We start from the raw sequence: 17,864 nt of genomic DNA on the forward strand, positions 1-17,864 counted from the left end.
AGTTGACTGACTTTATTTTATTTTTATTTTTTGTAGAACACATGCAAATGAGACAAAGGCTTGTCTATATGTCTTTGTGTCTGTGTCCATCTAATCCATTTATCTAATGTAGATCCACATATGATGTTTCTCGGAAGCTCAGTTGATGAGTTTCAGCAAACTGCTCTATTGATTTCCATAAACCTCCCTCCCTCCCTTTCCTTGGCACAGCAGCACGGCTTCCCCCGGCTTGACTCCTTTAGCCCGGGACTCCTCTGTCAAAACAAATGAGCATCTGATCAATATGTTTTAGATCTGAGAACCGGTTTCCCCGTCACCTCCCTATTAAAATATTAAATACCACATATGCAGATGTTTAATCTGAGATATAATGGATAACTTGAAGTGTAAGGGATCAGTTTTTGTCCTGTTCCGTGAACAGGAAACCATCAGCACGATTCATATAGCCACGTGACGTCAGGGAGTCTTGATGCATGGTCAAGCATCCAGGTAGGACGTTTCTAGAATTTCATCTGGATGTTTTGAGGGGGTGATAAAAGATATAAAATGTGCCTTAAATTCAAATATGTTATGCCATATCACATTTATCATGCTCGGACTGTTGGTTTTTAAAGTATGTGTTATATAGGTTATAAAAGTCCTTCTGGTCCCATCTATTATCACACCTACAAGGCCACACAGTTATGCTGCCTAATGTCCTGCTCTGGTGGGAGATTATCTAAATCTGAAAAAAAGAAAAACAAAATCGAGGCAGTACTGTAACAAGCAGTGTGTCCATGAAGAGTCAACAATAAGGAGCAGGAGAGGAAATAATTCCAGAGAAATGGGCTCTTAGACTAAGCCAAAGAAAGAAGGGCATGGATGGAGGTGAAGGAGGCACAAAAGGCTGCAATAAAACGCTATCATCAGCAGAAAAAAGAACAGTCTGGGCCCTCTGCAGCGAGTGTGTTCGCACGTCTGCACACTGGTGTGCTTCTGCCCAGTCGGCATTAACACCCTTCAAAGTCACTGTGTCCTGAGGTGAACACTCCCATTGTGAATGGTGCCCAGCAAAGACATACACCCTGCTTCACCCTCCTTCCTCGTCTCTTTAACGTCCTTCTAATCTCCAGCTTGTCCTTCGGTAGCGGTCGCACTCTAGCCGCTCCCTTTAGCACTCCATATCGTAATAACTCTCACACACAAAAAACAACCTTGAATGCGTATCTCTTGTGTCTGCTGTAACTACCTTTGTGGTTCTTTCTTCTCAGTTTCCATCGCCTGGCTGCTCATGTACACAATCTACAGACCAGAGGGATTTTTGATTGCAGAAACTTTTTGGTCTATTTTTAGTCTGATTATAGTTCAAATCCTACTGACCAATCGTGTTTGAGCAAGCTTGCAGGGAGGTAAACGCTCCAGTTTGAGAGCAACAGAGTGGCTCAGAAACATCGGCTAGCATCTGATGACTATTTAGCTTTTTCTTAGTTATTACTAATGTATCAGTAAACAAGCAGGGGCATGTGACTCAGTCCACAGGTAGACCTTTGATGGAGGTGGATCAGCTCAGTTTCTCATAGGTTCTCAGCACACGGTTATCTTACTCTTGCCAGTATTTAAACGAATAATTGAATCGTGTTTAAACCAGACAGAGTCAGTCAGGTAAACCAGTTATGTTGAATGCTTTCTTTTATGACAGCTACAAACTTCATCAGTGAATGCTGGCATTCATACAAAGATAACACTGATTGCCTTTTTTAATGGCTGAGAACTACACAAAGGCCAACTTTTGTTCTGTTTTGTTGATTAAATCAGAGATTATTAAAGCAGAGAAAATCTGACGTGCAGTTATTATCGGGGTTTTTTGTCAGTTATCATTATCGTGTCAGCACTGAAAGAATGGTCAGACTGTTACAGTTCAGCATGTCATAGTCTAAAATATAACTTTAATGCACTGCGCTCCTTTTCTCACAGGGTCTCCTCCTGTTAAACTAATGCATAGCATTTTATCCTCAGTCTCCCCGTCCCTCTTAACAAAGACTTTGGAAGAGTGCCCTCCACTAAGAAGGTCTTTTTTAAATAATTGACTTTCATAAGTTCTGCAGCACTGTTCCCCTTAAAATTGAGAGTGCATTTGAAAAAGTACTTAGACATTATAGATTCATGATAGTTTATCTCATCCCCGCTGACCAGGTGGTATAATGAAAGCTAGCACCTCTTTGAAGTACATTAAAACTTGGTGCATTATCCTACTTTGATTAGCATTCTAGGGGCCAGAGGGTTTGTAATGACCCAGAATAATTCTTCTGCTGCAGAATAAATCTCCACATTACACAAAGAATCAATCGCTTCCACTTGGCTGTACCAAAAAGCCCCGCCTCCTTCTCTGAGGCTAATGAATGAGGCATGGTCTGTTTGATACTAGGTCAGGGGACGAGCATAGGGTCAACTGGTGGTCAACCGTCCTGCTTTACCTAAGGGAACGGAAGGAAGCCAGTGGAGTAGAGAATAAATCTGCCTTTGTTTGGTAAACTGCCTACAACAGAGACACCAAAGCAGCACTGCGCAGAAAATGTCAGGCGCTGATCGTGACATGACAGGAATCCCGGATATACCGTACGCCTGCCTCTGACAAGCCTCTGCACCTCATGTAGCGCCTTCCCACACCACACACAGCATTTGCGTAGTAACCTAATTGAAAACACTGTCAGTTTTCTTTTCATTTTTCGTGTTTGTATTAAATTGGAAGTGTCTGGAAACAAGCAGTGTTCATTAGCAGAGCGTGAAGGCAGCATCATTAAGCGTGGGGTCAAGGAAAATACCATTTGGCTGCTTCCCCTGGTGTTGCACCGCTTCCCGCTGTCACATGATGATGGCAAACCTCAGCTCCCAAATATGTCAGCCAGTGCATACAGTGTGGTCTATAGGGACAAGCTCATTAGCACCGCTACACGCCAACAAACGAGCTCCCACTCGTGTGACCCACAAATCTGAGGGCCAGACTGCCAGGTTAGAGAAACTGTGTAAACTGTAAGTCATTTATGGGGCGAGCTTGAGCTGTAACACATTTTATTTTTAGAAATGGTGTTTTACTTGGAAATTAAAGGCCTCTAGCCCTGTCGCAGCTCAGCTATTTCAGTTATAGACATTACAAACAGACATGAGTTTAAGTCAAAGAAAGTCTGATTTACTTTAGGATGTAACATTTTAGCGTCTTTACATTGCAATATGAAATTCTTTGAGGTGACAGTTGTAGTGACACTAAATCGTTTAAACTGGATTGAAATGTATGGACATTTGTGTCTTTTCAGCCTCTGAGCCCAACCTAAAGCTTCGTTCTCGGCTAAAACAGAAGGTGACGGAGCGTCGCAGCAGCCCTCTGCTCCGTAGGAAAGATGGACCCCTTGCTACTGTTAAGAAGCGTCCCCTAGACGTCGCTGGTAAGGACTCCTGTCACTGTTGTTTTAAGGTGCTATCACAAATAGTCACCCAGTTTGATGCATTTCAGTGCAGAAAGTTGATTCATTTTTTCTTCATTGTATGTACTCTAGAGTCTGCATGTAACAGTGCACCAGGCTCAGGTCCCAGTTCCCCTAACAATGGCTCCAGTAACATCCCCACAGAGAATGGGATCACAATCTGCAGCAGTCCAGGAGAGGTAAACATCATGGCATCTCTAATTATAGCATATGCACATGTGTGTTTGTGAAGCAGGACACCAGGATTTGCAGTGTTAATTTATTTTAATAGAGGCGTCAGCCTGTGAGTATATTTAATCCATACACTGTATATGAAAGATGGACTTGGCCACCATGACTAGGGATGGGTATCGGTATCCCGGTTCTGACATAAACGGTAGTAACCAGACCGAAAAACAGCGCACATTTCGGTGCTTTTTTCCTGAGATGTGATACACTTCAGATTCTAGCCAATCATTTTACGTTTCCAAGGATAGTAGGCGGGCCCAGGTGCGTCCGTTCTTTTAGAGCAGAGCTACAGATTAAAAATGCCCAAGGCAAAGCGGTTTTGCTGTACTTCACAGCAAAAGATGCAAACTCAGCAGCCTGCAACAAGTGCTTTAAGCTGATACTGTGATACTGTCAAAGGAGGTAACACCAAGAATCTGATAAAACACCTGGCGACGCATAGCGTTTTGTTAAAAGGTGAGAAATGCACCGTATTTGATAGCTTGCTGCGAGACCTCACACCGTGCACATCTACTGCGGGCATGGTGCCTGTTATCGGACGCGGAGTTAGCAACATCCCCCAAAAACCGGAAGAGGAGAGTCCTGGCCCCTAGCCCTGCCAATGTAGAAGAAATGATGATGGATGGTGATGCAGCAGCAGCCGTTCTTCTCTGGGCGAGTAGCTTAATGTTGTCCGTGTATAATTCACGTTGAGTAGGCTAACCACGTTATTACATTAATGCATGTAAGGTGAACTAGCAAACACCGTCGTGGGTACATGCAGCTGTCTTCTTGTTTGATGGCAGGTACTCCCTCCACCCTGGCCAAAAAGGCTAAAATGACCAAAGAAAAAGTGGAAAACAGTTAAACATGAGAGGTTTTTGGACAAAGTTTGTGTTTTTTCCATTGTTTAAGCACTGCTTCCAGCCAAGAGTGATACCATATATGCCCCATAGCTGCAGAAAAGGCTAACATTGTTATCTTTTTACAAAAAAACAGCTAAACATGAGAGGTTTTTGGACAAAGTGTGTGTTTTCCATTCTTTAAGCACCATTTAAGCACCGGCACCATTTTAAAAGTACCAGTTTGGTACTGGTATCAGATAAAACCTAAACGATACCCATCTCTAACCATGACATCAACCTCTGCTACCAAAAGTGGTTAGCAGTTTGTAATAGTAAACTATACAGATGCACAGATAGCTGCTTATTAGTGATAAGTAACAAAAGAACATGATACTAGATTTTCACTCTTCAGAGAAACCTGTCGCTTCAAACAGCCACACCTTTTATTTCCACATGACTCTAAGAACATTTAACTGGGCGATAGAGTCTGCGTCAGAGGACAAAAGTGTTCAAGGCCCAGAGAGACAACCAGCTTTCTTAGAAAAGGGTCTCACTGCTGTTTCAATAAATAACAGCAATGAGACTGAGAACTAAATTCACACATAATCACACAAAACTGTGTTATTTATAGTACTCCAGGAATCAGTCCTAGATAATACAGTCATAATGTGTGAGTCATACAGGCTACACAGAAAATTCAAGGACAAATAACCCGCATCACAAACTTTCTCAGGTGCAAAAATGGTGAACTCTGCACATCTTGAGACAGTTGGAGTCTCCGAATGTGATTCCTGGAATCCCATCGACATTTTTTTTAAACATTCTGCAATTTTTAAGTGATCTCACATTTTATAACGAGCCGCACGAGTGGATAAAAAACATGTTTTACATCCAAAGAGACACGAGGGGTACTTTCAAAAGTCTTGCATGGGCTCTTCAGCTCCAAAATCATCAGGTATTCATCAGTGGCCTTCAGCCAGCTAGGTTAGGTACACTCTGAAGTTAACCCTGTTGCTTCTGTCTCTTTGGGTCTGTAACCCTTTCATGACCGAACTCTGTGTAAAAGAGCCTGGACCACAGCCTGACCCTGTGGTGTTAGGTGAGGTATAAAAAGCTCCATACAGTTGACATAATGGGGAAAGTAAGTAGGAAGACCAAAAGAGTTGGTGCCAGGATGTAAACATGTTTATTTCTGCTATTCTGTTATTCTCTGTGGACTCACGTGCATTTGATGCCAGCCTCAAGTGGCAGTTTGAGGAACTGCAGTTTTTGGCTGTTAAGCTTTGGCTTCATTCTTCACCTGCAGAGAGACCCGCATCTGTTTAATCAGTGTCATCATTTAAGTCTTCATAAAGCAAGTCAATTTTAATTTTCGGGGGAAGTTTTGATTTTAGGTTAATGTTATATTTGGATTATTCATGCCATAGCTGTGGTTACATATTATGGTAAATAGATTTAAATGAATCTAATATCCATGACTGTGTGCCCGTGGCTGCGTGTGCATTTGTATGTGTGAGAGAGATGGAAAAGTCTTGCACTGTACACAGCACTGTTTTCTTGGATCTACACTGTATTTATGTCAATGTGGATGTGTCTGCAGACCTCGCTGCTCCAGAGGCTGGCAACACGGGAAGGGTCAGTTAGCCACCTCTCTCTCTACACCTCTCCGTCTCTGCCCAACATCACCCTGGGCCTGCCAGCCACAGGACCTGCTAGCACTGTGAGTCCATTTAAAAGAAAATACCACAGAATCAAACTTTTAGATATCAGAATCAGAATCAGAATACTTTATTCATCCCGAGGGAAATATGACATTAGTTATAGCGAATCGTTCATTAGTTGTACTGTAATTACTCTCATCACTGTGGAGAAGGTTCATTGGTTAGTTTCCTTAGAAATACAAAGGATATTACAGAGCCTGTAACTGGATTTGAACTCGTCAGTCTTGTCATTGCCTTCATTCTTTCCTTCTTTCCCCACCTTAACATCTCTTTCTCCCTCTCCCTGCCTGTGTGTCTTTGTAGGTGGTATCGGGACACCAAGATGGCGAGAGTCATCTGGCATTGCCTGCATTGCAGCAGGGCATTCCACTGACCCCTCCTTTCCTGCCCTCCCACCTGCCCTCCTACTTGGCATCTTCAGCACTGGACAGGGAGGGCCCAGGAGGGGGCACGGTGGGTCACAACCCCCTCCTCCAACACATGGTACTGCTGGATCCAAGCCACAGTCCAGTGGGTCAGTTTTCACTGCAACATTTGCAGGATTTTTATTTTTCTCTCTTTCAAACCGTGGGTGAGGTCTGAATTATTGATACTGTGTGGTCCACCGAAAGAATCTACAGCCCAAATATTTTGCTGTTTCTTCTCTAAGCTTTAGCGATAACAGTATTATGTTTCAAAGTGTGCCAAAATAATTACTGGAAAGATTACATACACACAATTCAAGGTTCTAATGATTTGGGCAGCTTATAGTTTTGAGAGCATCACTGGAGGAAAAAACGTCAACGATTTTTAAGGAATAAAATAAATACGATTTTTGTTTGAGATTATTTGTCGTGGATTCGGAAAATGACCTCACAGTTCATTCTGTACTGCTGCAATCTGTGATCTCATTGGCTATTGTCTGCTGAATCTGGCCTCTAAAGATGAAGGCTGATCTTTTTTGGAAAGCTTCCTGGCATATATGAGGGCCAAGACTTCCTCTTCCTTCTGCTGTTCATTGTTTATGAATGGAGATGACTTAAAAACACTAATAAAGACCTAAATAGCTGTCAAAGGATACATTTTGCCAAAATCAATCCTTTTTTGGCCTTTTGATTGCTCAGATGTGATTCAGCCTGAGGAGTGAAACTCTGTCACTTACAGTACATTTAATGCATGATCTATTTTACTGTTTATATTGCAGGGGCTGCTTGAACCAAGCTACTGAAATTTATAAGTGGAGACAAATGTGGCAAACTTGTCTGACATCATCTTATTTTAAAATATCACTTCAGCTAGAAAAAAGCAGGACCTGCACTGCATTGCAGCTAAAATGTGCAGCCGGTATTCCTGAGTAACGGTTTCCATCCGTCATATGAGAGGGGCCCCTGTGGTTCCAGTTGTAAAGCCTCCAGTTTCTTTTAAGTAGATGAAATAAAATCACCTAAAATTATCACCTAAAATATGTGTGAATGATGAGTGGAGCTACAGAAATAAGACACAGCTTTTGGAAAAAAATGCTTGAGATCATTTCCTGCAACCGCTCTGTGTTTTCTGTAGTTGGGCTGGGTGGCCTACCGCTGCCATCGTCCTCCGTCTCCAAGCTCATGCGCAGCCACCGTCCCCTGGGGAGAACGCAGTCGGCGCCTCTGCCCCAGCAGCAGTGCGGACAGACACAGGCCCTGCAGCACCTGGTGGTCCAGCAGCAGCACCAGCAGTTCCTGGAGAAGCACAAACAACTGTTCCAACAGCAGCAGCAGCAGCACATCATCAACAAGGTATTTCAACACATGTCTGTGCGCAGTATCAAAAGTAACTCTGAACAGCTGCGGTATTGCAGGCAGCTGTATGTCTGTCCATATACTGTGTGTGTGAGTGTTTGTCTATCTACATGACACTGACTTGGTTAATGTTTGTGAGTCCTATTTTCTTTTCTCCAAGCGCTGGATGATTCAGCCTGCAATTAGCAATTCTTTTAGCTAGTTTTTTTCTTTTCTTTCTGTGTTCATGTGTCCCTGCTTCTCACTGTCACCCTGGCAACTGTGCACTAGAGGAAGCATCTTCCATATATGGTCACACAGGAAATATGACTCACTGCTTCATTGTTGAAGAGTGTGCGTATGTGCAAGCTTATGTGTGAAGTTGCTCTATGATACAGTCATAATTTATGTGGCTGAAATTCATAATTTCATATACTGTGTCACATGGCTGCATTAAATGTGCCCAAAGGTTCAAATAATCAGGTAAATATTTGTAAAAGTAATCAATGTGATCGAAAATCTGAGGCTTTGTCAGCTTATCATGGACGTGCATTCATCTACTCAAGGCATAGCAGCCCCCCAAAAAAATATATTTATATCCTTGCACAATAGGGGAAAGTTATTTGACTCCCTGCTGAATTTGTGCATTTGCTCTCGTGCAAAGAAATTAACAGTCTCTAATTTTAATGGTAGTTTTATTTTAATGGAGAGAAACAGATGTTTCTTATAGTTGCTCACCAGGTTTGCACACCCCTCAGGAGAGATTTTGGTCCTCTCCTCTTCACAGAAACTTTAAATCCTTTAGGTTTCTTTGCTTGTCAGTGGGGTTGGTGTTCTGTGGGTCATACTCAGCATTTTCCTCCCAGTAAACATGGTTTCGTCCGACACCCAGGCCTTTTCTGAGTCACTGAGATGTTCACGGGGAAACCTAAGACCAGCCTGTGTGTGTGCCTTCTTGAGCAGGGGGACCTTGTAGCTGCTGAAAGATTACCAGTGGTGGTGTTCTTGGTGACTGTGGGCCCAACTGTCTTAATAGTTTTGGGCTTATTCACCACCTTTTCTCATGATCATCCTCTTGCAAGCTCTTGCATGGAGCTCCAGACTGAGGGTGACTGTTGGTCATTTTAGTTTTCTTCAGTTTCACCTCCTCACCAAGCTTCTTACTGATGCTTTTGTTGTCCATTCGACAATTTTGGACAACTTTTTGGTCTTGACATGATGGTGGAGAGGTTGGAATAAACAGGTGTACTTTATATACATAACAAGATGAGCTCTGGCGTATCTTTAATTGACTGGCTGTATCCCTAACCCCTAGTCTGTGGGATCTAGAATTCTGGCTGGGTTGCAGAGGATCACTGAGTGACTTTTATTCTGTCTCTCTCCATTAAACCGAAACTGCCACAAAATACAAGACAGTTTGTTTATTTGTAAGTGAGCAAACTTACAAAAAAAATCCCCCATTGTTTATATATGATTAAGATACTAAATCAATAGTTTTATCACATAAAAAGCAAGCAGTGAGTGTCATACTTACCAGAAACATCCTCCTGTAATCTTTCTTGTTGTGGATGTCACCTCAATATTTCAGGTTGGGGATCAGGCTTGAACATGTATCTGCAGAAAGAGTTTTTCCCCACATAAAGATTTATACACTAGTAAGAGGAAGAGACGGACAAAGCATGCATATTAGACGGAGGCGCTGAGGGAGACTGGAACTAAAATGGTTTGAGTTGCACAGAGGATGAGGTGAGGAGCTGCCCACTAATCACTAACAATCAGCAGCCAAAGTTTGCGGTACAACCAGAACAACATATATGCATAAAAATGAACAAGTGTAAAGTCACCAAAGCTTGTGGCAATTTCTGTAAATCCCATTAGGTTATTTGTCGGCAATTATAATGAGCTATAATGTTCTGTGTAATTTTGCGTTGAGTTCTGCTACATAAGTCTTCCAATTAAGTCAGTTCATTTTTATTATTATTAGGGTCTAATTGTAGCTTACTGCTTTCCCGACTTGCCTCATGGGAAACAGATACTGGATTTAAAGCTGCTGGAACGTTGAGGTCTTTGTACAGTTTGCTTTATTTCCCTGGGTTGGCGTGGTTACTCGCAGCCTATTTTCTCCTGTGTGGCTTGAAGGGATGACAATTGTGTATTTGTGTGTGTGGTGTCCATGACGGGCCTCGGAGAGACTTTCAAGCAATCCCTTACCTGATGATTTCCTCTTCATATAGCAGTGGAATTATCACACAGGATTAAATAAAAGGCGTCCAGTGAGGTTTTCAGAAGAGGCAGGAGTTCAGTGACTGCATGAAGTTGTTAAAAGACGCAGGACAGAAAAAGGATGGTGGTTGTTTAGTTAACTGGAGCCATTCTGCGTAGCTTTAAAAAGCTGTAATGGCACTTTTAACTTTAACGATCTGCCCTTTTTCAGCAAGAAATGTAACCTGAGTCCATTACTCAAAATATCACCTGAACACCTGAAGAGCTAGACTTTAAGCTTTAGACCACAACAAGAAAATGCTTTGGCGTGTGATGATCGCTGAGCGTTACTATAGTGCTGTGTATTATTTTACCAAAGTCATGCACAGAAGTAGATTAATGAATAAAACCTCGAGCTACTGAATGGTGTAGTTGTTCTCCTGCCGTCCGTGTCTGACTGCCGTGTGTGTGACTTGTTATCCTGATATTTGTGACTGTAATTATAGCTCCTGCATTAACCGCAAAGCAGGATTATGACAGTGCTATTTTAGGTGTCTATTCATTTCCTGCTTTTTAATGTTGCCTAATATCATTGCACCATGGAAGTCATTGGAGAAGTTCCCCCAGCGGACTCCGTAGTTACTCATTGCCTTTGTTTTGTTTTTGCCTCATAAAGATCAGACTTAATGAGGAATTTAACATTATCCCCAAGAAATATTGATTGCTGCGAGCTGGTTTTAATATCTGCTATATTTCTGTTTGACGTGGGAAAATACGCGACTAAAGTTAGCAGCGTGGGACGAATATGTTTCCAGTGATGCATGTAACGCCTACCATTTGACTCTTAAAAGTGGTGCTAACTATTATGTAGAAATATCCTGTTGGCAGGAGTTATTTCATTTACCCTTTTCACCCTTGGATATCCACCTCTTGACTCATCTGCAGTCTTCCTTCCCTTCCCTATTTGCATCTATCAGTCAAGTCAGCAGGAAAAAGGGGTCTTCCTGAAAACTTTTGGCTTTTTTCTGCAGCAGAAAGAAAGAAATGAATGAAAGAATCTTGAAATGGTTCCAACCTGAGCTTGTTGTGTGCCACTATGGCGGTACAGCGGTGTGCTTAGGGGAGAGAAATAAACGCACAGAGTCCGAGTGTATCAAGTGTTTCCACCACCCCGTCTCTCCTCTCCCTCTTCCAGCTGATTTAACAGGGTTATTTAGTGTCTGTCCCCCTTATGGTTCACGTCCCAGCCACTATTTCCTCTGTAAAAGAAGAAGGGTTAGACAGAGGGAAAGAGAACAAATTGAGAGAGAAAGGAAGAGAGTCAGTGTGGCAGGAGTGTTTTGAGTTTGTTTGGAGAAGAGGGACTGGGATGAGGCAAGAGCCTGCTCTCTCTGACGTCAATGGACTGTTCCCTGGGCAATATGCCAGCCGTGTGTGTGTGTTCCAGGCACAAACAGTGGTCCTGTCCAATCATGACCTGCACATCAAGGTTGAGGTCTGTGACGACAGGGACGAGGGCAGCTGCCAAAACAAGATTATTACAATCCCCCCTCTGCGGTGCTTCCACTCTCTTTCCTCGCTTTTTCTTTTCTCTTACATGTTCAGACACGACGAACTTAGCAGTAAAATTCATCCATAGTCTCAGGAGATTATATCATTAGTTTGAAAACAAATAACTAGCCTATCAGAATCCAGAGTACAGATGTGGTTTATTTCTGTGTGTGCAAAAAGTCAAAAGCCCCGGCTAATGTTAGCTTTTGGTGGGTTTATCTAAGGTTGTTTTCATTAACTTTGTACGCGGACTGATTAGTCAGTTATTTTTGGAATGAAAAACATCCAAAGTGTAGTTTTAAATTGGAGCATGTTGTCCCTGATGTTTCCTTAGTGCTTTCCTCCCTTCATGCTTTTGAAACTCTCGGTTCTGTCTTTTTTCTGTTTTCTGGAACGTCTTTCTGTTACTGGCTCCTAACATCATCAGTTGACTCCCTAATCTTGGCCGAATGTTATGTGAATATTTTCTTTTATGTCCAAAGTGTTCCAGTTTTTCCTCTAAAAACATGCATAACACCGTCAAATCACTGCGTCAAAAGTTTGACCTGGCCGTGTCTTTTTGCCCTCTAGATAATGTCCAAGCCCGGCGATCAGGCCTCAGCTGCAGGCCCGGGAGCCTCAGGACCAGGCAGGCAACACCAGAGTCACCCGGAAGAGACGGAGGAGGAGCTTAGGGAGCACCAGGCGCTCTCCTCGTCATCATCGTCCTCCTCTCCTACCTCTGGGCAAGAGACGGGGTTGCTACGTGGGGTGGTCATCAAGCAGGAGCCTCCGGATCCCCAGGAGCAAGAAGAGAGGGAGCAAAGAGAGAGGCAGGCTGAGCAGGACTTCCTGTTCAGACAGGTAAGCACGAATGGCGGGGACCAGTTGGAGTGGAAAAGACGGACTGGGCATGAAATTCAAATTCCACAAGTTTAATCTGGCATTTATAAAAAGGGAGAAAGTTTCTTCTTTTGCATGACTCTAAAAGCAGTGTCAGATTCATATGTTTGACATAATGTCTTCATATATGTGCATGATGATTCAAACTGGCAGCGATTACACAGTATGGAGGATTCTTTTTGTATTACAGTAATCAGTAAGTGGTTGTAGCTGGGCTGAACAACACACTGATAGCAGTGACAGATGGAGCTTCTTGTGACTGAAACATTACACTCCACATTTGTTTGATCTGCCTTTCCTCCCGACTGGACTGACTACCCAACCCGCTTCCAGTATAATATGTGTATAAATATCCTCGAAATTAGTCCGTAGCACAACTTCATGCGGGCATACACGTGCAAGTATTTTATGTAAAAGCTGTTAGCAGCAACAAATCTCTCTGTTACACGTGAATTTGTACATCGCAGTCTCTCTTTGGCCACATCCCTGCTGTCCGCTCAGCCAAATTCAATCAGACACTCCTCTCACTGTCGCCATGGCGCCCATAGTGTAGACAGACACACCCATCAGAGCAGGAAAACACGACTGCTTAGCGAGCACTGAAATATTCCACTCAGGTGCTTACAGATCATTTTGAAAACAATTACATAAATAGTTACATAATAACTTTTCTTTTCTGTAAGCAGTTTAAAATAATTATGACGCCTTAATGTGAAACACTCATGTTTGGCACTATGTCAGCTAGAAAATGTTGCTTCAACAACCAAATGTAGTTTGGTTCTTTGCAACAGGAATCTCTTTATGGAAGCTGATTAAACTGGGCGCTATAGCAAGTAGGAAGATGTTGGTATTTGGTGCCATCTTCTGGTGGGAAACTCATATTGCAGCCCAGCTTTCTGTTGAATATTGCACTGTCTGTGTTTGTGAGCAGCAGGCTCTGCTCTTAGAGCAGCAGCGGATCCACCAGTTGAGGAATTACCAAGCCTCGATGGAAGCAGCCGGGCTTTCGGCCAATTTTGCTGGCCACCGGCCTCTGTCGAGAGCTCAGTCATCGCCAGCCTCTTCCTCCTTCCCCATGGTCGTGCAGGAGCCGCCAGCCAAACCTCGATTCACTACAGGTCTGCTGAGTTACATAATTATTTCTTTGCACATACACACACACACAGCAGTGATGCTTTTTATTGTCATGAGCACCACAGTAATCAAACACAATGCAGAGAGTGAGTAGCTGTGTGCAGTGTTTAAACATCCTAAACAGGGTTTTTGCTTATTGCACAATGATAACCTGTTGCTTTAGAAGAAGCAGGTGCAATAGATGATAATCACACCACGTCTTATGGTGTGACCGTAAAATGTCATCGTGACAGCTGTTTCTATCCTTGTTGTCAGTGGTGCATAATCACCCATATGTTTGTGCGTGGTGGTGTGTGAATTTCCCAGGTCTTGTGTATGAGTCTTTGATGCAGAAGCACCAGTGCATATGTGGTAGCACAACGAGTCATCCAGAGCACGCTGGCCGCATTCAGAGCATCTGGTCCCGACTGCAGGAAACAGGCCTCAGGGCGCACTGTGAGGTAAAGACAAAGTTAGACTTGTGTTATTATTGAAGGACAATTAGAAAATGTACATGAGTATTTAGCTTTCAGAGGCAAACAATAAGAATCGTTGTCAGTCTTTGGAAACGTTGAGAAAGCAAATGTTAACTTCACTGACGTTTATGCAGTCGTCTCCTGTTTGATTGATGCTAAAAAAAAAAAAAAAAAAAAGAAGCTACGCTCATATGTTTTCCCTCACATTCATAATACACTCATCTGTCGCACACACACCCTCTAAAGTAGTCAGGTGCACTGGGACAATTCCGGGTTCAGTATCTCATCTAAGAACACTTATGGAGCAGGCCAGGAATCAAACTACCCACCACACCTGCCCAAATTTAAAAAACAGAAAAAAACAGCACATTTGTTGTTGTGTCATTGGAAATTGTTTCATATATTAGTGTTTGTGTTATTTTCCCCTGACAGTGATGTTTTACCACTTTATTGCAGGTTGTTGTCGTAGCCAGAAGGAGGCAGTGTTAATGCACTTCTTTTAACGTTTGTCCTTATAGGTGAAAACTCTCACATTGAGGTTTCGAATATGATCTAATATTAAACTGACTCAGTGACAACACTGGGACGCCCTGTATATTATTTCTTCGGACTAACAATATGATAAAACTTCTGCAGAACTCTGCTCTCCTATCCTGTTTTTGCGGGGAGTTTAAATGCGGAGCATGAAAAGCTAATCAGAAGTTGTGTATCTTTTTTTTCCTCTCTGTTTTCAGTGTATCCGTGGTAGGAAGGCCTCATTGGAGGAGTTGCAAACAGTCCACTCTGAAGCCCACGTCATGCTATATGGAACTAACCCGCTGCGGCAGAAACTAGACAGTAAGACATGCTTCCTCACACACATTCACACATTCACAAACACACTTTTTCCAAGCGTGCACTGCTTCACCTCCTAGACTAGATTACTCATTAGTTTAGTCTAAAAAAATTGTGGATGCTTTAAGACTTACTGGGTTTTTGAGAATTGTAGCGTTTCATGCATTTATTCACAAGTCTGAAGTTGACCGCCTGACTCTGCAGGGTCCGTTTAAAGGAATCTGTTCTAATGCTTAAATCGTATCATAACTAAAGGTCCTTCTAATAAAGTCCTCAGAGGTGTTACGATAAGACAAGGACCAACTAGAGCTGCTAAACTAAAAGTCTCGCAGGCTGCTTAGTCACTTATGTCTGGCCTTAAAGTGCAGGTGTAGTGAAGTAGTCTGCATTATGTGAAAAAATCAAAGGGGCGAGCCCCAGTGGCGATCTTCGCTTTCACTCAGTGGAGGCATAAATTCCTCTTATTATTACTGCTCACACAGGAGTCTTACCAGATACTCCTGTGTGAGCTTCAGCGTACAAGTGGGATAGCCTACAGTAAGAGCTGGAGTAAAGGAATAAACCACAAAGGTGGCGGCTAATCAGGAATTAAAGTATTCACACTATATTAAATATTTGTTAGTGGTGTAGTGTTTAACTCTGGATTAGGATTATGTTAAGCACTCAGATTTAATTTCAAAAGAAATTACAAATAATAAAGTAAGCTGATGTTGTTTTGTTTGAAAGGAAATTAAAAGTGTAAGCACACATTTGAAAAGAGTTCACTCGGGGTCAGTAACTACGTCAGCTTAGTTTGTTTTCAGACATGTCAGAAATGTGACGTTTATTGATTTTCTTCTTCAGTGACAAACTGACCCCTCTCTGGCCAAATCTAGATTTTTTTTTCCTGAAGAAGGCTTGATTGAGAGGTCAAGCAGATACTTTTTTTTCTTCACCTCACCTAATTAAAGCATGCCCTTGTGTACTATTGCTGTTAGATAAGGTCACAAAGTCAAATAGTTGGTTTTAAGGGTGTCTGTGAGTCTGCAGTGCAACCTCTTCCCTTAGTAACCTTTCACTTTTGCTTTCTCTCTTTCTAATTCTTCACTTCATTTCTTTCTCTTCAGGTTCAGTAAATCCCATGTTTGTGAGGTTGCCGTGTGGAGGCATAGGGGTAAGTCACTTACTCTGTTTGTTAATTCATGCTTAAGTCATCTTCCAAATATTCACTGTCTAATTAAGTATTTGTAATTTGCGCTCTTGATATTTCTTGGAAAAGGCCATTGTTAGTCATACTGGTTTATTCAGTGGAAAATTGTTGTAATAGACACTTGTGTTTTTACAACACTGTTAGTCTAATCAATACCCATCTGGCACAACTCCATCAGACTCTGGAATGAAGCAAATAAGCATAGTTTCAGCCTTATCAAATAGCAGTATAATAAGTGTCTCCTTCGCCCACTCATTCTGCCCCCTGCCTAAATAATGGTCCCATTTGTTCTCTTTGCACCAAACAAACACACACACACACACACACACACACACACACACACACACACACACACACACACACACACACACACACAGCCTTGACACACTAGCACGCAGATGCACACAAACACACACAAACACCACCCCTCAAGGACCAGAGGCAACAAAAGCTGTTGCTCGCCTTTCCGCCGTGTTAGTAATTGTAACCAGATGTTACGAGCTGTGTGTGCGTGCGTGCGTGCGTGCGTGCGTGTGTGTGTGTGTGTGTGTGTGTGTGTGTGTGTGTGTGTGTGGGGCAGGGGGTATGACTTTGTTTGTGTGCATTGCATAGTTTGTGTTTGGGGATTCTTGTGTGCTAAGGCAATGATTTTGATGGCTGCTTCAAGTTGGAAGTGATAATGTATCTGAAAACTGATACATTGGAACAGTTGTGCACCTGTTTGTGTGTGTGTGTGTGTGTGTGTGTGTGTGTGTGTGTGTGTGTGTGTGTTTCCATGCTTTTTTTGTTGTTGTCTTCACAATATTGAGCATTTGAAAGGCTACATCATGCCTACCTTGCCACATACCTGATCTCTCTACATCGTTCCTCATCTCCTCATACCTCTGTTTCCTTTCTCCTCTTCTTGCCTCCTTTGGGGCCACCACTCCTGCTGCTGCGGTGGGAACAAGAAAAGCCGGAGTTCTGCGTTGCTCCGTTCTGCTCTTTATAATGGCAAATGGGACTAAATTGTTGTTTTCCTGTCATACACACACATACAAGTCTTACATACACACACTCACTCGCTTGCAGAGGAAGGGGGTTCAAATTAAGCTGTCAGCCTGTGGAGAACCATCATTCTGTCATACCAGCACGTTCCCGCTATTTTCTGCCTTTAACACATACACTCACTCACACTCACGCACATGCACACACACACCACTTCCCTTTCACTTTTCCCCGACGAGCTTGTGTCCCCCTCCAGGCTCGAGGCAAAACTAAACATCAACATGGGAAATAATAAAGCACTCGCGCTGCTTCAGAGCAGCATCTGTTTGCGCTCATTAACCTGACTTGTATATATGATTCAGTTTCCCATTCACTCACTCACTTGACTCTTGATTTGCTCGCTCGCTCAGTCATTGACTCGGCTACTACATACTGTCATCCACTTACACCGCGTTCCCCTCTCTTCACATTGGGTTCCATTAGTCACTCATCAACAATGCACTCCATACTTCCTCACTCCCCCCTTTTTTTAGTATCTTTAGTGTATGTTGAGCGCTCCACAGTTTCATTTCATGACAAATTCTTTCTTGGCGCAACTTTAAAAGAGCCCCTTTTCTTCTCCGTGGATGTTATTATGGAGTAATCATCCGGCCTTGATCA

General features: G+C 42.7%; 1 protein-coding gene and 2 long non-coding RNA genes across 5 annotated transcripts in view; 1 reads left to right on the forward strand and 2 right to left on the reverse strand.

The window, feature by feature from the left end:
- Window positions 1-17,864, forward strand: part of hdac4 (histone deacetylase 4) — a 126,479-nt gene that overhangs the window by 84,780 nt on the left and 23,835 nt on the right. For all 3 annotated transcript variants that reach the window (XM_086265811.1, XM_086265812.1, XM_086265813.1), the window contains 10 exons: window positions 3,291-3,419; window positions 3,531-3,637; window positions 6,111-6,230; window positions 6,535-6,745; window positions 7,771-7,988; window positions 12,294-12,566; window positions 13,537-13,723; window positions 14,046-14,179; window positions 14,929-15,031; window positions 16,135-16,181. In XM_086265811.1, the coding sequence (XP_086121937.1) occupies window positions 3,291-3,419; window positions 3,531-3,637; window positions 6,111-6,230; window positions 6,535-6,745; window positions 7,771-7,988; window positions 12,294-12,566; window positions 13,537-13,723; window positions 14,046-14,179; window positions 14,929-15,031; window positions 16,135-16,181 (1,529 nt within the window). The remainder of the gene's footprint in view (window positions 1-3,290; window positions 3,420-3,530; window positions 3,638-6,110; window positions 6,231-6,534; window positions 6,746-7,770; window positions 7,989-12,293; window positions 12,567-13,536; window positions 13,724-14,045; window positions 14,180-14,928; window positions 15,032-16,134; window positions 16,182-17,864) is intronic.
- On the reverse strand, window positions 5,533-8,222 carry LOC147312043 (uncharacterized). Its single transcript, XR_015125300.1, has 4 exons — window positions 8,113-8,222; window positions 7,789-7,931; window positions 6,113-6,228; window positions 5,533-5,810 (listed from the first exon to the last, which is right to left on the reverse strand). It is a non-coding gene; the product is annotated as an uncharacterized LOC147312043 (long non-coding RNA).
- Window positions 9,504-11,438, reverse strand: LOC147312044 (uncharacterized). The gene is made up of 3 exons (XR_015125301.1): window positions 11,312-11,438; window positions 11,077-11,197; window positions 9,504-9,584 (listed from the first exon to the last, which is right to left on the reverse strand). It is a non-coding gene; the product is annotated as an uncharacterized LOC147312044 (long non-coding RNA).

The sequence above is a fragment of the Aulonocara sp. 'chitande type north' Nkhata Bay genome, linkage group LG16, assembly GCF_057382095.1.
Source record: "Aulonocara sp. 'chitande type north' Nkhata Bay isolate Kocher_YH1m ecotype deep benthic linkage group LG16, A_spYH_male_GT1.1, whole genome shotgun sequence".
Taxonomy (NCBI): domain Eukaryota; kingdom Metazoa; phylum Chordata; class Actinopteri; order Cichliformes; family Cichlidae; genus Aulonocara; species Aulonocara sp. 'chitande type north' Nkhata Bay.